The sequence below is a fragment of the Haliotis cracherodii genome, unplaced genomic scaffold (assembly GCF_022045235.1).
Source record: "Haliotis cracherodii isolate W230 unplaced genomic scaffold, xgHalCrac1.p SCAF_15, whole genome shotgun sequence".
NCBI lineage: Eukaryota > Metazoa > Mollusca > Gastropoda > Lepetellida > Haliotidae > Haliotis > Haliotis cracherodii.
In genome coordinates, this window is record NW_027266270.1 from 28171649 (window position 1) to 28198655 (window position 27007).

General features: G+C 38.9%; 1 protein-coding gene across 1 annotated transcript; it reads left to right on the plus strand.

Moving 5' to 3' along the window:
• The first annotated feature begins 10 nt into the window (after positions 1-10).
• Positions 11-27007, plus strand: LOC139462455 (protein phosphatase inhibitor 2-like). The gene is made up of 4 exons (XM_071244189.1): positions 11-106; positions 7238-7441; positions 9698-9801; positions 16313-27007. The coding sequence occupies exons 1-4, from the start codon at positions 15-17 to the stop codon at positions 16489-16491; spliced, it is 579 nt and encodes a 192-aa protein (XP_071100290.1). The 5' UTR covers positions 11-14; the 3' UTR covers positions 16492-27007.

The window sequence follows — 27007 nt, forward strand, 5'->3', positions numbered from 1 at the left end:
TATTCATTTTCAAAATGGCTACCGATGGGAAGCCCGTGAAGGGAATTTTGAAACACACATCTAGTCTAGACAAGCATGACAATCCGTCTGCACTCGGAGTGGAGGGGTAAATATTCACATATTTCATAGCTAAAGCATATTCAAAAAAGAGCTGTAGGTTTCGCTGTTAACGTGTAAAAAGGAATAGTAATTAATTATGTGAAGGTCGAATCTGTCACTCGTCACGAACTGTCACTGTCAGTGACACTGACACTAATGTCATCTTAACCAAAGTGTCATCTGTTGATTTAGCTTTCATTGCAGACAGTGTCCTCCATTTGTGACACAAACAATAAAACCCCAAAACAAGGCCATCATCTTATATGTTTATTCTTCATTTACATAAACTAATCTGATCAGATTTGATTTTAATCTCCCAATATATTTTGGGAAGAGTGCAGTTTACCAGGCGCATCCCAAGCCTATTTGCTGGCGCACTAATTGACTCCAGTTCACGTTCTACTGACTGACCACCTGGCGTGCCTTGACTGTCAAAGCCGTCTTCACAATCTTTTGGCCTTTGGTCATCTCTACTATCTAAGCTGTCTTGGATATTTTGTATGATTTACATAAAAGAGACTTTATGGTTAGGACCATCTTTGAGATGAACAGTACCTTGGAATGTTTGGAATATTCTATTTTGCCGTTTTCATGTTTTGTCTTTGCATTATCCGAGTATTATGACTATATAAAAGGGCACTGATCTACAGCTATTACCCGGGACTGGTTGTTGCCTTTTTTTTATTGTTTTTTCCCTGTGAGTACCCGGATGATATCGCAGAAATCTAGACTAGTTCACGACCTGTACTGCATCATCATAAGTGCATTTGTTGCTTTTATTGATAGTAAAAGGGCCTTTAGTCTTGGAAATAATAAGGAAATGTTGGTATCTTTGTGGGTACCATCGGTAATGGTGACGAAGTTTTGATATGTCACCAATCCTTTGAACAAAGTATGTTGTTTGTTACATCGGCTCTTCACGCCCAGATATGAGTGTATCCCGGCTGCTTTAGTAAACCTACACATGTAAACACATACTTTTGACAAATCCACTGTGCAAGATAACACTGATTAATCAATCAATATATTTTCTGCTGATCCTTTGATTGCGATGAATGATCAGTTAATCTACAAAAAAATAAATCCGCTGATCACTCCTCTTGCTGCGCTGCCACGTGCATATGACATAACATACATTTCACCTCACCTTAAACTTAGATTTAGATTAAATAATTACCCCAGATACAAGAAATGCCAAATGGGAACCTGTTGGGTAATCTGAGTGCTGCTACCACCAATTATACCTGTAATAAATTCATTACTGTAAAACGTGAAATTAATGTTTATCCAAAAGAATGCGAACGCTGGCCCCTAGCCAAAAATGCGACTCAATATGAATGCGACACCCCCTCCTCTCATGCATCAGTGGATATATATCTAAACAAAATGTCCTCTGGCAGGTTTACATGAGAATCCTCACCTTAATCCAACCTAACATTAATCCAATCACACACCAAATAGCACTGCTTATTAGCGCTGAGTGGAGTACTTCAGCTAAAACAATACATGCGCGCTGGCTCGTGTCGGCCTTTGATGCAGTCGCAAAGAGCAAAGACACCATGTTGGGTGGCGTCTGTCTGGACTTGCAGGTGTGATCAGTGATGACATGAGTGAGTAGAACGCTTGTCTTGACCCCAGCAGTGTCAATTCACAGGATTTAATTAGTGTTTGAATGACATGGTTTATATACTTGTTACAAGTGCTGCTCAATAAACAGTGATGTGGAATACATAGTTGTTTGTTTTCAGCGTATGTCTAAGTTGGTATTTCTGCTATCCAAAATGTCTTATTGTTGATATAAATGCGATGTTTAATAATGCGAGCAAAGAGCACTCTCATTTTTCGCATTTAATTCACGCTTGCGTTAATATTAAGATTTACAGTAACTGAACATCAAGTGCATGATGAAAAATACACAAGTGTAGGGTTATACCAGAAAACAGGGATGACAACAAGGGAGTAGCAATCGTGTAATCCACGCAATCCGAAATCTGAAAATGCTTTCAATGCAGGGATACTTTTTTAAATTAAACTATTAACCATCGGGGATATTTCCAAATAACGATATCGTATGAGCTTCTACTGTTCTTTTTGTCTGTCTGTTTTGGCTGAAGAAATTAATTAACATGTGTCCTATGTCGAAATCTTCATAGATCCCAGGTAACCGATCAGAGATTAGTGCCCCTGTAAAAGGATACAATGCTCAACTCTAAGCCATCTAGCCGGCACTGTTTTAATAAGCCTGTGTAATCACTGAATGATAATGATAAATCCAGGTCTGATGTGGTGAATGTATTACATGTTAGCAAGAAAGCAATGATCAAAGTTATAACCGTTAATATATTGATTCATTAATTACTGTTATCTTACACAGTGCTTTCGCGTTTGATTGCACATTATTATGCAACTCATCAGATTTTTTTTAAAGAACCGTGGACATCATGAACATAGTTATCACATCTGCTATCTCAGATGAAATTTGCCATTTTTAAGGGGTTTGCTATATGTTATCATTATAAGGACTAGTGGACTAAAAATGTATGTTTCTACCCCTGTAAATACTTTGAAATGTTACATTGTTACAAAAACATATGACAGAAAAAGTTTCTTTGTACAGCTGCAGATGTATGGGATATTGTTACCAAAAAAGGTAACTGCTTGATATTATACATGAAACCTTTGTAAGTAAGTAATTTGGAGATTTTACGTGTGCTTACCACATTCTGGTGATAAAGGGGTACATCACATTGTATTTCACACACAGAAAACCTTTGTTGGTTGTAATTATGATATTTTATTTTCATTCCTTTGCTGTAGCAAGAACATGGGATGCCTCAATGGTGACATCAAATTGTACCATACCTGAACAATATCCGGCAATAGCAATCAGTTGTTCCAAAGTGCTTAAGTGGTTATTATTTTATACATATAGAGTAAAAGCTGCTACTAACATAACTCTGTTGGAATATTTTCAGATATAATTCATTCAATCATTGCATCAAATATATTATGTTATATTTTATTGTATTTTTTAACTGAATCACCAGTAGATTGGTAGAAAATGTGCATTCAGCTGGTTGCTATTTATGGCTTAGTTATACAATTTAAAAAGTAAATCATCATGTCTAATGATAATTTATCTCATATAACACATTTTGACCAAGTTTGTTATCACCTTTTCTCTGATACTATGTAGTTTTTTATTGTGCATAATATGATGTTGGCCGATAGACAAGAGCTCCTCCTGTGCCCAATGAGGGTGTTATGTTGTTACATACGTCGATCCAAGAAATGCCGCAGACAACGCCGCCGCCTCATCATACCGGTATCAGCAACCTCATGAGCAGAAGTCAGCCGCAACACGATCGCCCTCTGGCTGCGAGCCATAATTCTCTAGGCCTACGAAGCCGCGAGATTCGACCCCCCAAGCCCCAACAACCCACATCATGAGATCCAGGCGGTCACCTCAATTATTGAGCTACACAGTAACTGTTCCTTACGTGCCATCATGGAGGGGTGTTTCTGGCATTCAAACACAGTCTTCGCCAGTCACTACCTGCGAGACATCGCTTTGGAGGACGTGCAAGGCAACGGTTTTGGTCCGTTAGTAGTGGCTCAACAGGTCAGCACTACTAGACGCCACTGACCTTGCCTTCAGTCCAGAGCTGGCCTCTCGACCTCCCCTGGCTTAAGTGTCTTGGAGTAGAAGGTTCATGCTCCACGCATACAGCTCGGTACGTCAGTCTACAACTTTAACTTGAGTAAGGGTATTGTCAATGGCTGCATCGTACCTGGACTCCCCGCATACCTGACTCTTGGTTCCCATCCACGGGCTGGTCATTTGCTGCCGGCACCACAGACGATGATTGGCTGAGGGAAACAGAGTTCTGAGATGAAAGCCAACATCTGAAGGGATGCCCTCCACCGACTGCGTCGGATAAAGATGCATTAAGGAGTAATGCAGGATAAGTAAAAAATCTAGTAAAATCCTAGATATTTTTTATATATGTATACTTATCCTGCATTACTCACCCGTCGCAGAACTGCCTCCCCCGGATGCCCTCCAATGTTCCAGACTTCAGAGTAATGTAATGTGATGATCCGATGATCACTTCCCCTGGTCACGTGGGAGCTGTGTGATAGGGTTGGCCTCTCAGCTAATTGGAACAACTTCTTCAAGCAAGGTATTCACACAGCTCTTTTCTATGTCAAGAACAAGAAGTAATATGCATTAAAGTGTAATGCAGGATAAATATACAAATATAAAAAACATCTCGGATTTTACTAGTATTTTCATCCATTGTGCAAAACTTTAAACTGCCATCTGTAAATCATCACCATGCCAGGTATTTGGCCACGCTGTGTATGAAAACCATGGCTAAGAGACCACCGATAAGAGCACCTGCAAGTATCATGATACACATGGGATCGTGAGCAAGGTATCGTGATACACATCAGATCGCACAGTTGGTGTATCGTCCCAGCTATACTTTGAACTAATTTAGTTCTCTTCAGCCTGATCTATGACAACAAATTTTACTTGTGTATGGTTTTATTAAGCATTCCTCCTTTGTTAATTTTCTAATGATCCAGGTCACTTATTACAGCAAATACAATAAAGTAAGTAAGAGTTTGTATGGAGGCTACCTCCAATAGACTCCGTTTCAAGTACAGTTTGGCTTGAAGTCATCTTTGTTTTGAAAAAGCAATTGATAAATAATTAATGATTGATTATGATTATAGAATTGATGTATTTTGTTTTGAATCACTCCAGCACTACTGGGGTGGTGGGGTAGCTTAGTGTTTAAAGCGTTCACTCGACACACCAAAGGCCCGGGTTCAATTATCCCCCACTGTGTTATTGCGATGTAAAACCAAACTTGTTCACTCACTCATTCCAGCACTACTGTGTATTTCCACTGGCATGATAAACTTGTTTCAACACAGTTAGTAGTGTAATAACAAAAATGTATTTTACAAGCCAAATGAATGGCAGTGTGCTTCAATCTGATTGGTTGAAAAATCTGAAGCACTGAAATCTCCTGGACTGCTCACTGCACATGATGCCCGTGAAGTTCCAGGTACAATTGGTCTTCAGAAACCCATGCTTGCCGTAAAAGGTGACTATGCTTGTCGTAAGAGGCGACTAATGGGATTGGGTGATCAGGCTCGCTGACTTAGTTGATGCATGTCATCGATCCCAATTGCGTGGATCCATGCTCATGATGTCACTCTCTGGATTGTCTGGTCCAGACTCGATTACTTACCGACTGCTTATATAGCTAGAATATTGTTGAGTTCTGCGTTAAACAACAAACAAACAAACAAACAAAACACTGCACATGAATACTTTTCTTGATGATCACAATGACTTGAAAAGACACTAGACCACTGAGAAAATCAAATATTTCCTCCTTTACACTACGGCACTTGGCATTTTCTGTCTGTTCCTCCATCAGAAACTTTTACATTGTGGATAGAACTGAAACTTTTATCCAGTTTTTAACATAGCTGTATCGGCAGACATACCATATTTGAAGTAATAAGCGCCCATGGCGATATTTGCTAATATATTTGCTAGTGAACAATCACGATTAGCACCCCTTCCGACTGATCAGTGTGCACAAGACTTATTGATCTGTGTATAATACGCACTCGTGTGTTATATGCACCCTTAATTGTGGGCAATTAAATTCTGTCGTGTATGATACGCACATACTTTTCTTTTGTATCATTTCAGGCTGTCAGCATAAACTACGAAATATACAATTTTTCAACTCTGTTTTTGTTCTCACCAAAGTTATATTCTAATAAGAGCCCACTATTTCCAATTTTGAGAGCGCCCGGGGCGCTTATTACTTATTTTTGCCCATTTCACAGCAACTTTTGCATGAATTAATGGATTATTATGGAATTTGATGTGTCAAAAGAATGTGTTACACTCAATTACATGCGCTACATTTATTTTATGTTGTGTATTATTTTGAAAAGATGTCAATCTTAGACCTTTGTTTATGACTAATTATCAGTGTCAGCATGGTCTGATATGTCAGTACATGCAAGATATTCACTGGTAAAATGTTTGTAAACAGTAACTATTTTTGTACTAGTAAGCATCACATTATCTGTTAGTTTATCTTCTTTAACTCAGCTGTGTAGCTGAGATGTAAAGGAAGGAAGCACAAACCAAAGTTGCACAGTTAGTCTGTTTTCTTTCATATGCATAATTTGATATCATCTTTGTTATCCTTTCGCACAAGCAAAAAACATACTGTAGTTATGGGGAAAGACTACTACATGTGTAATTCAATGTACACAATGAACATGATGAACACACTGTACACGTACATGATGAACACGGGTCACCATGTACATGATGTATATGATGAGCTCCATGTACACCATGTACTGACAAACACGATGAACATGGGTCATCATGTACAATGAAAAGAACAGTAGTTATGGGGAAATACGTCTTTCTGAGGCCAGGGAAAAGTCCAGTTTCCACTCTTGCCGAACAAGGCTATCAGTGCCAAGTGAAGACGATCTGATTGATAATCAAGATTTATATTGTAATGAAACAGGTCTTACTTCGTGAAATGTATCACATCACCTTGATAAAACATATAAAGATTTGGAAAATATCTGCTTACGCTAAGTTGACGGTACACATGCTTTGGAAATCCTGCCATCGATTGAAATATGCATGTCAGTTTACAAACTGGATGTCTATTTCGTTACGCGATTTTGATTATATACATAGACTCATTACTCAAGCTAAAATCTAAATCTATTATTCCAGCCTAATTCAGCAAGGGTGGAAACTGGACTTTGATAGTCAGTTAACTCCCTTGCCTCAGGGAGATTGGGAAAATACTGTACTACATGTGTAATTCAATGTACATGAGGAACACATACACGATGTATACAATGTAGATAATGTGGGCTTCACTAAAGTGGTAAATGTCACTTCAGCCTTTCTTCTCACCTTAAGCTGACACGCCATGATATAACTGGAATACTGTTCAAAGCAGAGTAAAACCCAACTCATTCACTCACTTTATATAACACATGACCTGTTGGATAATATGAGTCACTGCAAACAGCAGATTAAATAAGAAAATGAAAACATTTTCAGAAGACGGCAAGGCATGAAGTGGGACGAGATGAACATTCTTGCCACACATCATCCAGCAGACAAGGACTACGGCCATATGAAGATTGACGAGCCCCCAACTCCCTACAGCAAGTACTCCGACCCTGAAGATGAGGATGGAGAAGGGGAGAGAAGGGGCAGTGTAGGCAAGGGTGATCTACTCGACCCATCAGTTATTGCTGCAAAGTAAGTGTTATTGATGAGAGAAGGGTCATGGCAAGGGTGATCTACCCGACCCATCAGTTATTGCTGCAAAGTAAGTGTTATTGATGAGAGAAGGGGCACTGGAAAGGGCGATCTACCCGACCCATCAGTTATTGCTGTAAAGTAAGTGTTATTGATAAGCATGATAAGAGAATGGGCAGTGTAGGCAAGGCGATCTACTCGACCCATCAGTTATTGCTGCAAAGTAAGTGTTATTGATGAGAGAAGGGGCACTGGAAAGGGCGATCTACTCGACCCATCAGTTATTGCTGTAAAGTAAGTGTTATTGATAAGAGAAGGGGCAGTGTAGGCAAGGCGATTTACTCGACCCATCAGTTATTGCTGTAAAGTAAGTGTTATTGATGAGAGAAGGGGCAGTGTAGGCAAGGCGATCTACTTGACCCATCAGTTATTGTTGCAAAGTAAGTGTTGTTGATGTGATTTCAACTTAAAAAACATTAAACATATATGAACCAATGAGATGTAACAGGTAATTCTTTTGTACATCATATCTAAGGGAATGCACATACTGGCTAAAGTTTAGGCTAGCAATTTTGTGTAAAGGAATATTCCATGGCTTAAGGTTTGAACATTGTTGAAGCATCTACTAGCAAATTAGCATCATTATGTACAGGACCCAGGTTACAATAGGTCTCAGACTTGGTTGATGAAGTGCAGTCTGCATCATACCCCAATAAAACAACAAAACGGGTGGTTGGATAGACACGATAGAATATGTGATGTAATAATAGAAAGATTTGAGCAAATGAATTATATTTTGTGGACAACTGAAAATGATTTATCCTCCACCCAAACTGTCTGTCCGTCGTTTCCTGTAAAGTATTGAAATGGTGTCTTGTACTGTACATTTGGATAATCACTTTAGAGTTTGGAATGAATCAGTGATCATGTGGACAGTGATCATGATTAATGGATGAAATGACAGACACCCATCACTGCTCTTGATGCGCTGTAGCTACAATGAATATTTTCACAAGTCCCTCAGGATGCAGTATATTTTTTTCTGCCTCCATTCTCTGTACTTGCGTCTAATGTGAGTAATGGACGCACATTTGTGCATTGCATAAAAACCTGTCCCTGTTTAACTGTATGACGGAATGATTATCAATGTTCTAATTTAAGAACGTACCCAGCCTAATATTTAAAGAAAAGCAACAAGAATGTAATCAAACTGATTAATGGATGAAAGAAAGGTGAAGTTTTGATATGAATGATCATGCATGATATGCATCGATGTTAGTAATAGTTATCATACGTAGAGAATGTAAATGCATTGTGTTTTATCCCAACCAGTCCTTATCAGGCCTATGTGGATAAGGTTCTTCTTTGATAGGCATTTAGAAGCTTGAGTACTAAGTAAGGATAAGAATTTATGGATGAACAACTTCTTTATTATCCCCCGCCCCAACGAAACTGTTCAATATTTCTCTACGTAACTTTGCTTGTCTATCAGACTCATGCTGAACTGGTGCCTTTTGCTATTTAGGAATTTTATAAATTTTTATTTTTTACGTTTCCATGGCAACAGGTTGGACTTAGGCTCTATAAGGGTGCTGTTCATTTCCGGAGTGTAACTCAAAAAACATTAAATACTTTCTTACAAAACTTTGCATGTCTACTTGGCACATACTAAACTGGTGCCTTTTGCTATTTAGGAGTTTTATAAATTTTTATTTTTTTAGTTTCCATGGCATCAAGTTGGACTTAGGTTCTATAAGGGTGCTGTTCGTTTCCGGAGCGTAACTCCTAAACCATTAAATAATTTCTTATAAAACTTTGCATGTTTACCAGACACATACTAAACTGGTGCCATTTGATATTCAGGAATTTTATAAATGTTTATTTTAGAATTTCCATTGCAGCTATTTTGACATGGCCTATCATGCAAGAAACGTCGCTCTTAATTGTAATAAAGAAGTTGTTCATCCATAAATTCTTATTGTTGTAAGAGGCGACTCTACAGAACCACTGGCACAATGACTTTGTTTATTGCATGTTGTTGTATGTCAGTCACTGGATTGTCTGGTCAAGACTTAATTACAGACAGGCAGCTGTCATATGACAACATGAACAAACACATTAACAAGCAGACAGTATCAGGCCATTCATGGCTCTGGCACACATAATTCTTTTGAGCACAAATCCAAAAAGGTATATGGTTTCATTCTTGTGTTTATATTTTGACCATCTTTAGAATGATTTTCTTTCCATTTAAAGATTAACTGAATCTCAAGAAGCAGAGTTAGCAAAGGAAGAAGAAGAATACTCTGAAGGGTCTGATGACGAAGATGATCTTAAGTTTGAATCTCCAGAAGATCAAGGTTGGTCAGACTCCCTAAAAAAAAAACACTCCACCTCCATTATGATCAGATCGTTTACTCCAATCAAGACCTGTCAGTATAAATATCTGAGACACCTCCATATCAGGTCGCGTCAGGTTCACTTTCTAATCAGCCAAACAGCGTCAAACTTCTAAATTCTTGGAACAATTGAGCCAAGCATTCAGACAAGCATATCTGATTTCTGTAACGCGAAAACAAAATAATTCAGGAATCCAAATGCGGAAAAGTAATGCTGATTTTTTTTGTGTGGATATTTAGCCGAATTGTATAAAAACCTGGCATCTGATTAGCTCAATGACCCATGCATTGTTTACGTTAAATGGGCGGTCATAGTTTACTTTGGGTTCACCTTCTACAACCTTGTATGGAGGTGTCTCAGACCATGGCACAGACACTTATTGTACCGCGGTAAAATGTTCAAATTTGTAAAACTTATCTTATCTCACATACTTCTTCTTCCATCTTTGTGTCCTAAAACAAGTTTCCAGCTTCAAAAAACACCTCACCAAAACACATCCTAGCTGTAGCCATGGCAACCATCTCTAACAATGAACTGTGCACTGCCTGATTCCTGCGCAACTTGTTCACGTGCTGTCCCAAGCTTACTAATTTTCTTTCTTATCACACTTGTTTGTGATAAGTAAAAGAGAACGTTTTAATTAAAACTTGCACAGGACCCACACTATAGTTGTTGTGTCAAGGCAGTTGTACAGAGTTGAACAGATGTAGTTATGCAAAAGCTGTAATTACTTCCTACAGACGCAAGTGTTCATGACGTTCCTAATCAATCTTGGAGGAATATGGTTTAGCGTCTGTTAATAAGACAAAGAGGACTATGCTAAAGGCAGAAAAATCAGGCTCCACTGTATCTAAGACATTAGGACGTTCGTTAGGTGTGTCTGCACCTTTATTAGATGAGGGATCAGGCTCGTGCCGCCTGCCGAGCTTACTACAGAGAGTGGCATCAGAAGGACCATGTTCAGTTGTAGTTGCAGATGTCAAGACCACTACAACTGATCTGATCAACGAATATACAACAGTCAGGATTGGAATCATCGTCATAGCCCTCATTCAACGCACCTATCGGATCGGAGAGGTTATTGCAGTTTAGTTTGGGATCGTTGGATCATGGTCAGAAACATGATTGGGAGCGAGCATATTTTTGTTCAAGTGAAGAATGAGAGTGAGGCTTGTTTGGAGCGGAACAATCGGGATAATGGATTGGTAGGATTGTCCTCACTTACCAACAATCCTGAGCATTCTCTTAGCCCGATGATCAAGCTTTGGTGCAGGTCATGTCTACCACACTTTGTGAATGTAGATTGCATTCCGAAAGGAAATTAAAGAAAAGTGATTGCAGGGAATTTTTCTGACGTCCAACTTTTTTTTTTCTTTTTCTTTTTTAAGATTTTTTATTCAATTCAGTATATGACATTACAGAGTTATACATGGAGTAGCATGTCTTGTAGCATACTTGTTAGGTGTAGGTTACCTATACAGCAGACAGCAGGTCAGCAAGTTTAAGTTCGCTACAGGTGTCCATCAAAGTTTACAAATGGTGAAAAGGGGCAAATGTTTGCCTTATTTATTAACTAAGTGTGAAGCTAAATCCTTACAAATTGGTTGTGTAAAAAAAAAAATATATTAAAAAAAATGTATAAATAAATAAATAAATAAATAAATAAATAAATAAATAAATAAATAAATAAATAAATAAATAAATAAATAAATAAATATTAACTAGACAGTTCATTTGACAAATCTTTCCATTTTCTGTCAAACTGTCTTATTGTATTGTTTTTGTGTGCAATTGATTTCTCTATCCGAAATATATCAATTAAAGTCTTCAGAAACGTTTCAAGTGACAATTTGTTTTTCTTAATACTTGATACATTTATATACTTTTTGCATGCCAGTATAATGTGATTTAATAAAATGTTAGAGTTGTACCCAAGTAAAACAGAGCATTTTGTAAATGTAAATTGTTTTGAACATTTTGTATTCAGAAAACATTCATCTTTAGCAACGGATCTGACAATTGATCAGGGAGTCCCAGGGTGATGATGAACTATCTCTCAGATTGACAGGAACACTAGATTATTCACTGGCTGACAAATCTTGATGATCGGATGAGCTTTGACGATAGTTCAGGGATCATCAGCATTCATCATGACGTTCAAAGAGCTCCTGGGGCGGTGGGGTAGCCTAGTGGTTAGAGTGTTCGCTCATCAAGCAGAAGACCTGACTGATGGTCCAATATGACAATACACAGTTGTGTGGTACATCAACAACAAGGCAGGATCGCCGGTATCCGCATTGCTCCTGTGAATGACAATCCAGTTCAGATGTAAGTTCAAGCCAAGGACAGATATATCTGGGATTCAGAACTGGATAGCCGATATGCTGTTACGACTGAATCAACCATCCCTGACGTAGAAGCTCCATCCAGAGATATTAAATGGATTGTCAGCTCTGCCAGAAGCCAGAAGTAGACCTATTGCGACCAGCTACAACATTCAACTACAGAGGTTCATGTCTCCACTACTTGACCACATGCTAGGATCACAATGCGCAAGCTTTTTTTGGGGGGAAAGCCTGAATGAGTATGCGTACCATCTGACGTTACTTCTACCTTGAGGGTTGCAAAATATCTCAGACACCAAGAGACTTCATCTATTTTATGTTCGCGTAGAGTGGCTCGATCTATAACTGATTACATCAGAAGTCCACAAAGGCTTTCTATGATCACAAGTGGAAGACCTCTGAAGGTTACTGTAAGACGCAGGACATCCCCATCCACATCATCTCAACAAATGGGGGAATACCTTCAGCACTTTAGGTCTTCAAGGAAGCTGAAAGGATCTACACTCGCTACTTACTTGGCCACAATCCTTGACCTCGATTAGGTCAACCTCCTCTGAAGCAGAACTTCAAGCTTTGATTAGATAGTACAGATAAGCAGACCATAAGCCTCAATTCTGACCTGGGATCTGATTGTCGTCTTACCTCAGGTATCATCGGAAGCTTACACCCCCATTCCTCTAGGCAACGCTCTTCTGCGCTCTGAGGTCTGAGCACCATAGGTCCCCTCATTTTTCGGCTATCTAGGGGTACTGACGATCTGATTATGATCAGATAGCACTCCTGTTGCGATCCAATAGTGATCTATCCGATAGCTATTTAAAGACCCTTGATCGTAACCAAACAACCCAAAATGTGGCGATCTTGCACGATCAGTACCCGCTACTTTTGCGATCCAAGGCGATCAGGATGCGATCCAATGGCGCTCTATTTGCACTCCGATGGCGATCCAAACCGAGAGCGTTCTAGGTGACCTATGGAGATCAATTAGCACCTAATTAGCGCTCTATGGGAATTTCGGGTCCAATCCTATACTCATCAGTTCTATGCTTGGGAGCAAAGAGGTGGGTCCTAGTTTATCATGGCGATCGGCGGCGCTCTGGGTGATACGACAGCGCTCTGATTACAACCTTGGCGATCAGGTAGCGCTCCGATGGCGATCTTGGCGATCAAGTAGCGATCTGAAGGCATTCTGGGCAGAGCGCCACAGACCTTTGTGCAGGGAAGTCGACAGGCAGTGACCTTGACGATCATGGAGATCAGTTAGAGATCAGATAGCGATCCATTAACACTTTTGGAGATCAAAGCACTTGATATGGCGATCTATGGCGATTTATATCTGTCAGAGAACTCCAGGTCCTTGATGCCAACAGGGTTTGATTTGAGAGACAACAGCATGGTAAAATCTTCCTAGGTCTACGATGGGACTATATTGCAGAGAACCAGCTTATAGGACAGCCGGATAGGCAATTCACCATTCCTCCGCTCTCCTCGATTTAAGCCCAAACAATTGAGTAGATATATGGTTCTGGCCAGTGAGACCTTTACGGATGTACCTCCAAGCTGCCTAACATCTACGACGCTGATGTATAGGGTTGTTTATACCCTTGTCAACTGCTGTGACTACGGAAGTATCCGAGACTAAGGTGTCCTTTTGGCTCTTTTTAGTCCTGCAAGCCTACGCATTTGTTGGATAACTACCCCCAGTGGCTTCTAACTTGCATGAGACGAGGACAGTGGTGTTGACCATTGCACTACATAGCAACTGTTTGTTATCAGCAATAATGGAAGGTTGTTTCTGGAAGTCCGACACAGTGTTTGCCTTACACTACCTGAGGGACATCTCGGTCTCAGATATACAGGGCCTACCCCAGTCTGGACCACTTGACTGGTTCCACAACTGACAGCAGCACATCAGCACAGATGAAGATGGCTCAATAATAGTGTCCAACAGGATCGGGTGTCTTATCTTGTACATCCAAGAATAAGTAATTGAACCTTCACGCTTTATTTGTTTGCGTTCCCAGATTTGAAATCCCAAAGAAGGGATACAAGATTTGTCTGTAGAGCCTTCCATCTGCAACATTGAAGTTGCCACAAGGAATGACCGTTTTGACAGTGTCGTGAACCCTCTGCTCATTTACCTCTGTCTACAGATATTGTTAAGCCAGAGTACTTGATAGCTTGTGCTTTAATGGAACTAAAAAAAGAGATGCCTGTTACACCTTATGTCTGAAGGATGTCAGTGTGGCGGCAGTCTTGATGAACTTTACTGTCAAGGCCAGGGATGATCCACTCTCTCATCTCTACAGGATCGGGGGGCACAGGTGGCCCAGTCGTCTAAGACGCTGCGATTCGCTGTGCAGAGTTGCGTCCCTTGGACACGCCAGAAACCTATGATTGTTGGTTCGAATCCCGGTTCGCCCCGATTATGTTCCTAGGTTTGTCAGCACCATACCCGTGGGTATCACCGAAGTGGTAAACGTCTGAGACCTGCATCACTTCGAGCTTTTCTCCCACATTAAGCTGACACGCCGCGCTATGACTGGAATACTGTTAAAAGCGGCGTTAAACCCAACTCACTCACTCACTCACTACAGGATGGGTTACGGCCAAATGGGTTTGCCTTTGTTCCAAGTGTGGCGGCAGTCTTGAAGAACTTTACTGTCAAGGCCAGGGATTGTCTACTCTCTCTTGTCTACAGGATGGGTTATGGCTGAATGAGTTTGCCTTTGTTTCATGCAACACAGATGGAAACTTTACAATAAATTGTATATTTATAATACTTATCCTATTACACGCACAACTCCCACCCAAACATCCCTGCATCACAGTTACACCATGAAAGACAATGAGTAAGCTTGGGACGTCTTTAGATCAATTTGCGAGGGAATCAGGCAGTGCACAGTCGATTGTTTGTGATGGTAGCCATGGTTAAGACTAGGATGTGTTTGGGTTTTGGAAGCTGGAAACTTGTTTTAGGATCGTTTCCACTCAAGGATCGAAGAAGAAGGATGAAATGCACGATGTGAGATAGGATAAGTATTATAAATATATAATTTATTGTAAAATTTACAATTTTTATTCAAAAAGGAATAATCCCATAGAACTTGCATGCAAATCTTTGATAGGTATTTTGAAGTTGGTAGAACATTAAGATATGATATGATACGATAAATGATATGAAAAATACTATCATGAAATTGTATCCCGTGGATAAGCCGACCCCTTTCTACAGAATCTTTTTTCTGGTCCTCAAAATTCGGCTTATACGCGGTCATATACGGTACATCTTATGGACATCAACTTCTTTATTGTTTGTATTATACAATGTTTCAGGGCTACTCCCTGCTCCTGCATTCCCCCAGTGAAGGGGCAAAAGTATCCCTGAAACATTGTTACAGATATGCTGACTCAAAGTTTCACAAAGTTAGAGTGCCAAGTGTTTTCTTATTCCTGTCTAGTAGTTAAAGTGCTTGTTATTATAAGGCCAGACCTTTTCTTTATTTTGATTTGTAGATTTTTGCTTCAAGTATTCAGTTCAGTTGGTTGAATGGTTTGTTGTTTTAAAATCAAATTTCAAATAAATATTTTTATTTCCTCTTGCGGTTCTTCATAATTAATTGTGGTTTGAAGTTAAATTTTAAACAAGTTTTAATTTTAAATGATTTATATTTATTATCAGGAAAAGAGGCTTTGTTGACATGTTCCTCATTTCTGGTCATTAAACTCTTTTAGGTTGGCGGATTTATAAAAAAAGTTTTAAAAAGTCTGGTCTAAAGACAAACTAGTTCCATCGGCAAAATTCGACAGCAGGGTCCTTTGCCTTCAAACCCCAACATGGTCCAGTGACCCATAAAGATCCAGGTTAGAATTGGTATTCAGCAACCCATGCTTGTCGTATAAAGGGATTATCAGGATCAGGTGATCAGGATCTCTGACTTGGTTGATGCATGCCATCCTTATATCCAATTGTGTATTTCGATGCTCATGATGTCAATCACTGGATCCAGACGTGAATATTTACAGGCTGCTGTCATATAGCTGGACTTTTGCTGAGTGCTGCGTTAAACAAAAAACAAACATGGACCAGTGCAATGAAAAACAATGTCTTGTTTCTATATTTCAGACCATAGAAAGGCTTTTGAATTGAAACGGAAAATCCACTATAATGAGTTCCAAGCAGTGCAGCTAGCAAAGAAGTTGATGGCTGAGGAGGAAGATGAGGATGAGGATGAAGAGAAAGAGTCAGTAGAAATGGACAATGATAGTAGGGAAAGCAAGCCAGTGGAGGACTCAGGGAACTGAATTATACCTCTCCTAGGCAACACCAGGTCCCTTGAAGTTGGCAACACCTCATGGGTTATATACAAGCAATTGATAAGCTATATCTCCATGTCATGGTAGTCACTGCTACGCTGTAGGGCGACAGTAGTTGGCTTTGCTCTCTTTCACTCTCTCTCTCTCTTTGATAGAGACAACTGTTGTCTCACACGCCATCATGAGACCATCAAGCATTGTACTGATGTCAAAAAGTGACAAACCCAACTGTTATCTTAAAATCAAGTTTAGATATTATTTTTTCAGAGAGAACTCCTCAGAACAAAAGTGTCAAGGTGCTCCATATGAACATATGTCATATATCAAAATTAATTTGGTTACATATTATTGATATGATATTATCATGATTATTCATGTGATATTATGATTATTGACATATCATAATTATTGATTAGATATTTTCATAATTATTGATAGGATATTATCATGATTATAGTTGATTGGCAAACTTTCAGTCATATTTTTATAATGAGTTAAGACCCACTGTACAAGCTGATGTTCAGGTTCAAGATAAAATGTTAAATCATAGAAGTCCATAAACAATGCAATATGATGATCATGATTATGAAGAACTGTTAGGTTTGTGAACAGTAGCTATATCTTCGTAATGTTGATGAAAACAGATGAAAATCATGAACACTAATTGAAGGTATACAAATGGATTTTGTTAGAATGTGTGATGTAAATGAGTAGTGTTTTATACTTACAAATATTGCCAGAATTGTCTTCCCTTGCTTTCAACATGTTCAAGCATTCCCAGTAGTTCTCCTAGTTCAATCAATGTATCAAAGTGCTTCAGTCCTAGGTTATCACAGCACAATAAGATTATTGTACATTGTTATGATTATAAAATGACACTCAGCACCAAATATGTTTTGTATAAATGTTGCTCTAAAGGTGTGACTATGTTTATACATGGATAATGTAGTGGAAGAAATCAATTTAATGTACTGTGCTAATTATTTAATAATTACAGGTAATCTTTCCTTCCAATGATCCTCCTACTTTACAACTCTGACTGAGAGAGGGAATGACTGGCCCAGTATTATATACAGTAGGAAGTAATTTCGTAAAAGCAATCACAGCCTTCTTGATTCACGGCATTGTTTGTACACATGTACAGGTTAGTTAACTTATAATAAAACTGAATTAATGCTTCAAGCACTCTTGTGCCCCAGATACCTCTGCTCCCAATACACCCCACACTCCCGGCATCCAAACACCTAGCACTCCAGCACCCAATTTACCCTTGCATGCCATATTCCTCAGAACTATAAGTCCTCAGCACCCTATACACCCCAGCAGCCATACACCCGAGGCATCTCATACATCCCCTGCACCCCATGTCACCCCATACACCCAACACCCATACACCCGAGGCATCTCATACATCCCCTGCACCCCATGTCACCCCATACACCCAACACCCATACACCCAAGGCATCTCATAAATCCCCTGCACCCCATGTCACCCCATACACCCATGGCATCTCATACATCCCAAGAACCCTGTACACCCCACCAACCCACATACCCACACATCCACACACCTCTACCCATGAGATGGCTTTTTATTTCCAAGACCATTAAATAACATATTAATTCCAACTGGTAATACCATAGTCAACCTACCCACTGACATTCAACTGTTTCTCAAGACATTGCCTGCTTGGCCAGAGAACCAACTGATTTGATTGTTATAAGTCGTGTTTTGAATTTCTATCATGGCATGGTGTATAACGTCTTCCCGAGGCAAGAGAGTTAACTGACTTTAAAAGTCCAGTTTCCACCCTTGCCGAACTAGGCTGGTATTATGGAGTTACATTTTGGCAGGGCTAACGAGTCTATGCATAGTCCAATCAAAATCGCGCACCGAATTTGAAATCCGATTCGTAAACTGTCGTGCAGATTTCGGTCGATTGCAGGATTTGCAAAGCATGTGCACCGCCAACTCGTTGTCAGCAGATATTTTCCCAATCTTTTCATGTTTTTAATCAAGGTGCTCACGTGATTTGATGCATTTCGCAATGTTAGACCCGTTTTATGACAATATAGATCTTGATTATCGATCAGATCGTCCTGACTGGGCGCCACCATTTTGTGTGAAGCAAACACAAGTGACACATGAAGTGGAATCTGATTGGTCCATAGGAGAGGCTTAGAAGGTACATAACTGGTAATAGCCACTGGTGGTGCTACGATTGAACCCAGTAATTCCAGCCTAGTACTGCAAGGGTGGAAACTGGACTTTTAAAGTCAGTTAACTCTCATGCCTCTGGAGGATGGGTGTATAAATATTATAACCCAAAGTAAACCTTAACGATGTCATGACATGAGGTCATTGTCATCTCTCAAGTATACCAATTAGTGGTTATTCCAATGTCACAGTGACGTGTCAAGCAGCTGTCAAACAGGAATAAACTATAGCTTTGAAGTATGACAATACCAAAGAGCTTTGAAGTATGACAATACCAAAGAGGGTTGTGAATGTTATCTATCATCAGACCTGCAATTTACCATTGATGGCAGTGTATATTGTTATTTATCCTTTCAATTGTTTGGATGAAATAGATGAGTGAGGATATTTTTCAGTTGTAATGTTGAAGTTGCATAATGTTTGTCACGTTTATAAAATCAGAAAGTCGAATGCCAAAATGAATGATTTGTTTGTCAAATTGATACAATTTATAGAATCACAAATGAAGTGCAAGCTCAACATAATGTTTGTTTATTTTAGGATAGGCAATTTGACATAGTTTACCTGTCATCTTTTGGGTCTGTTACCTTTCATTGTTTTATATTTTTGAGAAAATATCCTACCACTTAAGTTATTTCCTCCTCATGTTTGTCCCATTTGTTTGCACACAGGAAACAACATACACCGCAGACATCGTAAACGACTTTATTATATGGACAAACAAGTACATATAAACAATTAAATTACTGCTGGAGGATTTGATTGAGCTCCTTTCAGCATGAAAACCATTCAGACCATTGGTATAAGGTGCGTCAATTCCCTGTGCAGAGTTGCATCCCTTAGGTGTGCCAGAAACCTATGATTGTTGGTTTGAATCCTGATTCACCCCGACTGTTTCTCGGTTTGTCAGCATGGGTTTCACCAAAGTGGTTGACATCACTTCAGGTTTTCCTCCCACATCAAGCTGACATGCTCAAAAATACTGTTTAATTTTGGTAAATAGATTTAAAGATTATTTTATTATTTGTAACCAATCCTGGAAATGTGGGAGACAGTGGAATCTGTCTAAACTGGACTTGCATTAAGCCATCTTTTAAGACTGGGTTAGACAGCAATCCGTATAAGACGGAAATCTGATTCTAGCAAGAGTTATGTCCCTTCATGTTTTACACACAATATGATGACTAAGATCAAAGACATATTTATAGTGTGCAAAATTAAAGTCGGAATGTCAAGGGACCTTTGATGTAACCTTAATGTTAAATGTTAGCGACTTAGCGGGTTCCCTGGATTCAGACACCATGGGATATCTCAAGCACCCATTGATCCCCTTCATTTCGAACATTGTCAATCACAACACTTTGTGTTAAATGTTTGACTCTGAAGTAATTGTGAAAAGAAATCAGGATTAGAGAGCAAATATGTGATATAAAGGCCCTTTGTCCCACAATTTCAGTCTGGAATTGGCAGATAACTTGATCAATTAAATTAAATTCTGGACCTTGAATTAGGTCCATTATTGAAAGAAATCTGGATCAGTCAGAATCATGTTTGGACAGTTTCCACTGTGTGTAGTAACCACAGCTAGATTATCGGATGACAGCTTGGATATTCTCTTGCCCAATGTGTGGTATGTCTTGATATATCTGCAATATCTATGTGAAGTACTCCTAGTCACTATCAACTACATGGGCAATGACTGTATCTTGCCATAGATATACGCATATAATCAACATCATTGTATTCTGTATATTAGCATGTATACATAGCTATGTATCCCCTTAAACAAATTAATCATGCTTTTCAAATGCTTGGAAGCCACAAGCTTGGTGTTTTCAACAGATATATTCTTTGTTTTTTTATCATGTTGGTGTGAAAATAGGAATAGATTTTGACTTGTTAATGAAGACAGAGACAGAAAGCATTTATTGGAAGAAGGAGTCCATTTTGAACATGCATTCTCTGCAGAATGCTGTTATGGTTGATATACCTTGTATGTTTATGATGTATAACTTTATACTTTGAGCTTTTACTACAGTCATGTATAAACCCTGATGTCTGTCTACCTGTACAATGAATAATGATACTTACTAGCTTGAGATGTATCAAAATCACATTATTTTTTAAACATTTAACTTAGGAATGACTCATGCAGTCAAGTTTCACACAAATCACTCATCTTGAGGTCGCGACCTGGTCTGTTCGTAGTGCTACTGGCAGTATTATTGCTCAAACCCTCTGTGTTTCTATGAACTGAATTACAAGGTACATTGAATCTGAACAGTCATTCTTGACAGACAAGCCCTCCTGAGCAATGCTTATCCCCAAAGTAATCAAATTTTAATCAGTTTGATACATTTCCATTTTTGTTTGTGGGGTGTGAACACTACAGTATGCCTTGTGAAGTTGCCTCCCTTAGCCCATACAAGGATCTTGAGTTCAAATCCCTTATTTGCCAGATTACGATCCTTGGCTTGTCAGTCCCATTCTCCTGTGTTCAACCAAAACATAAACCACCTGTAACTCTTCCCTCACTCAGCCCACACTTGACATATTGTTGTAAATGATTTAAGCCTAATTCCCTCATGTTGTTTGTATTTGAGGAACTGTATTTAAAGAAAAATCTTTTTTTAAATCTGAAAAGTGAGGAACGTTTTTGTTTCCTGTCTTTTACTGACTAAAGGACAGAAAATATTAATTACATTAGTTTTGACTTACGTAACTGTTTTGAGGTGTCAAAAATGAAAATTGCAATAAATCAGTTTTTCACGTATCCTATTCTACTCAACTAGAATGTCAAAAATGTTTTGTTCACAAGAGGTATTATTTTTTGGGATACAGAATCACCATCAAACACTGGTGAATTTTGACACACAATTTTGTGGGAGATATTGTTATTTTAAGTGGTTAAGAGTGTGCAATGTTACCCTGAACCTCATCATATTTGTATTTATTATTTTGAATTGACATATCACTCTAGTTCAAAGTGTTTGTTTTACACTTTGAACTTGATCTCATCGACATCGATTTTCATAATTCTTGAACGGATAACCATGAGGCTTAATATTTTTGCATCTTTAGTAAAGTCATTTTTATAAAGCATTATCATCAGGGCAAGAAGAAATCTTGTGCCTCTGTGATGTTAAGTTACCTAGTACCTGTGGTAACAGATATTCACTGATTAATTTCTACACACTTGTGTTTACTTGTTTTGTTATGATGTAAGATTATACATATGAAACATTCTCTAAACACGGTGCAAGAAAATGTGGGTAATATTGTTCTGACCATGCTGACCACCATTCCACAAAGTGATCTAAGATGATCGTAACTCCCCTACTTTAATTAGGTTAACGTAGACTTACGACAATCGTGGCACTAAGATTGTTTGATGGAATGGAGTCCTGAGCCTCATTCTGTAAGTGGAACTTAGCACCACAACCATCATATTGTTTGTTTGTTTGTTTGTTTGTTTGTTTGTTTGTTGTTGAAAGCCACAGCGACATGAAGGCGGTCTGTAAATAATCAAATCTGGGCCCCGTTCCTCAAAGCGATCTTAGCGGTAAGATGATCGTAAGTCCTATACTTTAACATAGGCTTACGATCATCCTAGTGCTAAGATTTCTTTGAGGAACATGGCCCTGGACCTGAAAATCCTGTTATTGACATCATGAGAATTGATCTATGCATTTGGACGCTTCAACCAAGTCAGCAAGTCTGACCACCCAATCCCTGCTGAAGACCAATTCTAACTCTGATCTTCACGTGATTGTAAGTGGATGTTAAAGTATCAGTTTTGTAACAGTCATACTGCTAAGATCACATGTGGAGCAAGGCCTGATGTGTTGATGCTTAACTACCCCTATTGTTTACTTATGCAGTTGTTTGGGTGAAAGTAAATGGTGAACAGAAACGAGTTTACTTTGATGAACCAAATGGCATTTCTTTTTGTAATGATATGCATACAAATATGAAATATATTTATATCAGTGATTATTGTAGAATATGATGTGGAATGTTTCCCGAAGTCATGAATAACTATGATGACCTAAGCATAAGTACACTTTGTTGTTGGTTATATTATCATATGGACATTTTACTGTTTGTTAACCAGAAACTGTTACATGGTGGTGCTCTGGTGCATTGTCGTTCACTACAGGTTTCAGTAATCAGTGTGTTTTGTAACAATTTATGGTTTTCAGTGCTTTTGATACCATGATGTGTTTATCTTCTCCTGTGTGATGATCCTGATTTGTAACTGCTCTGTATTATGACCTTGACTAAAATGTGTCCATCTGGCCGAGATGTGTCTGTTCAGCTCTGGCCGAGATGTGTCTGTTCAGCTCTGGCCGAGATGTGTCTGTTCAGCTCTGGCCGAGATGTGTCTGTTCAGCTCTGGTAGAGATGTGTCTGTTCAGCTCTGGTAGAGATGAGTCTATTCAGCTCTGACATGTGTCTGTTCAGCCCTGCCTGAGATGTGTCTGTGTGCAGTGGTGTGAAGGTCGCTTTTGAGTACTTTGTGCTTAGGGCAACAGTACCAAGGCTCATAGTACAATGTATATACGATACAGAGTTTTTAGATCAGTGTGTATACCTTTTGAAGATGAAAACACTATTTCGTTATACCTCAGTATATAGGATACGAGTATCATGACATAATGTGTCTACATTATGTACTTTATGTCTGTGTATTTGATATGGCATGATACCTCTGAGAATTTGATACAAGGATGATAACACAACAATGGGTATACGAAATACAACTGAGTGTATATGATAAGAGGATGACACATTATATCTTGATGTAAAGATTAAAAGTAAGATAATACAATGTGTATACAAAGTGAATTAAATAGCTTGGGGTAGAAGCTACCGGGATGCTAACATACCATACAAGGACTTTGGCTCAGTGAGACAATACTTGGTTGGTAACTAATGTGTAGATACCTCAGTTTATAGGATACTGGGATGATAATACAATATGTACACAATACGAGGACTGTAGATCAGCCTGTCGATCCCATATGCGATACAGCTGTTTTCAAAAGGAGGGCTGCACTTACTTCAAATATAAAAATGCCAACAAACAAGTGAAATAATTTGCATTTGTTAACTAAAATGTTGTCAATTAATTGTTTTTGTTTTTATAACATGCTACCAAATGATTTAGTTATGTGTTTTTTGTATGTCATCATGATTAGTTTGCTTCAAAAAAACATACAACTTCCCACAGACACCCACCGAACCACAGACACCACCCACAACCACACCTTCACCGATCCCCATATGAGCTATATGACAAATACATGCAGTAGAAGGAAGTGTATTAGATTGATATGACATAAAGATGATTGGTGCAACAAATATGTTTTGAGGAGAGCCTTTGTACACAATGTAACAGGGCCATATCCTATAATGTAGGAGATGAGGAACCATTTCATATCCAATGTGGGTCTGGGTTTTGGTTTTTTAAGTAATCCAGCCCAAAATATTTCGCTCCACTTTGAATAAACTATATAAACTGTGAAAGTATGGCCTTTTCATGTGTTATGTCAAAGCTGTTCTGTCACTGGTCAGTAAACAAGTACATCTGCTGAAAAAGTAATCCCCCAAATTAACCAAAAGTTCCAGGTCCCGACCCTGTTGAATTTGAAATGGTGTCGCCAAAGTCTCAATATACAAGCAATACATGTGTCATGGTGTATGCACGATATAAAGTGCTAGGTTCTATATGCAATACAGGGATGCACAATGTGAAGATGTATTCAATGCATGGGCATTATGTGAGTGTGTGTACATGCATGCATGTGAGCGTGCATGCGTGATAAAATTATCATTGATATCAGCACCTATATCTCATTCTGTGGTCAACTCACACAACCTCTGACATGCGATTTCCAATTTCTGTAAATCCCAAAGTCACCCAACAGTCATCCATTTCTGTCACACTCTTGACTTGACATTAGTCTTACTAGGGTTCAACCCTGATTATGATACATGGTCAGTCAGCAACCACCCAGTTTCATCAAGGTGACACATCCACAACCTGTACGTCCTCAGTAATCCAGTGTGTTATATTTCCTTTCTATTCAACTGGGCATGGGTGGCCCAGTCGTCTAAGGTGCCGCGATTCGCTGTGCAGAGTTGCGTCCCTTGGGCACACCCAAAAAAATGTTTCTAGGATTGTCAGCACCATACCCGTGCTCGTGTGTTTCACCAAAGTGGTAAACATCTGAGACCTGCATCACTTTGGGCTTTCCTCCCACATTAAGCTGACAAGCCGTGCTATAACTGGAATACTGTTAAAAGCAGCTTTAAACCCAACTCACTCATTTCTATTATGATAACACCCTGGACCCAATCGCAACCATACCTTTGCTTTGAGTTCAGTTTGTATTACATGATGACATAGACATTTAATCAAACTAAACCGTTCTTTCACGATTAAACAAGCAGCGATATATCCACTACTCGGCCAGCATACAACTAGAACCGTTCATTGCATAAGGCCTACTCTCTGTATTCATACTTAGGAAAGCATTTGCCAGCTGAAAAGGTTTTATGGCTGTGTCCTGAAGTGTATGGAGGACTTGTTGAAACAAGGCAACGATTTTGAATGTAGATCTATGCAGATTTGCCTTCAGAAGATGCTTTTTTGATTGGTTGTTGATATCAATACCACTGGCGAGAGACATTCTGCGCTTAGTTGGTGATGAGATGGTGAGGTCACTTCCAAAGTGAAGGTATGGTGGCTGATGGGTCCAGGACATATATTGTTATTGAATGGATATGTAAAATCCCAGATAATCGCAGTTGTGAAGCTAATCTCTATAATAAGCATTAGACATCACAAATGCTTTGTATTTTATGTGTTGTTGGTGCAGTGGCTCCACTGGGACCTCCATGGAATATTGCTGACTTTGCCATAAAAGACATTCATTAATATCAGTAAAGCAAAAGTCAAAAGTCACATGATTTCTCCAGGTTATGTCTGTTAAGGGGAGATAACTAGAATTTCAAGATGGCTACCTTTGGGTGTATTGTTGACTACAGACTTGAGAGATAAATGTGATGGAGGTGTGTTGAGCTGACCGTACCATCGGTACTGTTACACCCTAGGGTCATCTGTTCCCTCATCTGCAATACATGCATCCCCCCTATGTTCTGTGGTAGAAATTTGTCTGTATATATCAGCCATGCCCTGTTTAGTCTGTGATTGCATTACAAACAAGCTATTCCAACATTTATACATTTGTACAGTAATGTTCTAGAATGGTTTTATGTGGATTAAATGAAGATAACTGAATGATGTTCTGTGATGGTATTGAATCCTTGGCCAGTATTGACATGTGATCCTATCTATTGATCCAGAGGTCTGCCAGCCTATCAGTATTGGCTGGATGCTTCTCATCCATGGCTGTAGTGTAACCATGACCCAGACAAGATATATTTCATGATAATATCTCCCCAAACACTTGATTTCCACCTTAACCTTCTTGCTACAAAGTAGGTGTAGTTCAGTATATATTATTAATATTGTATAGCAACAATTGTCACTAACAACCTCTTACAGAAGTTCATTCAACCTTTGCTGGAGAGGATAATAATAATATATAGGAAACAGTGTCCATATTTAACAAAGCTATCCAGAAAATGTGTTGCTATTTTTAAAATTTGCATTGCCCACCCTTGATCCTGTGAATTTTAGAGGGATTAGTCACATTGCCACAGATATCTCTTCCAAAGCCTTTATTTATACAGGAAAACCCTTTAATAAATGGCTTGTTACTGTTAATCAATGTTAATCAGAGATGAAGCATTGATTGAACTTCATTTCATTCAGACGGACCTGAGCCCAACCCGTCAGGTTTAGATGGATTATAGAGGAAAGGAGATACAGAATGAAGAAGAGAGTTTCAAATGTTAATGGATCATGCAAAGTGACAGTGTGCTCTCTAGACTTTTACACCAACCAGTGTCACATGATGAAAAACACAACAATATCAAAATACCTTTGATATAAACCTTGCTAATTTGTCAGCAAATGGTCAGTTAAATATAAAACAAAATCAGAATTTTCACCGATGTAATACATGTTTATGACCTACAACAAACACTTTGTACAATCCTAAAATTTATGATTGTAATGATCAGTGGGTTTAGCCTGAATATACAGTAAAGGTTGAATGTGCTGTATACAGTCGGCTGTCAGGTGCATAATTGTACCTGGCAGATAAGTCTGTGTCATTGTGTTGTGAGAACAATAAACTTTTGCGTTTTTTTAAA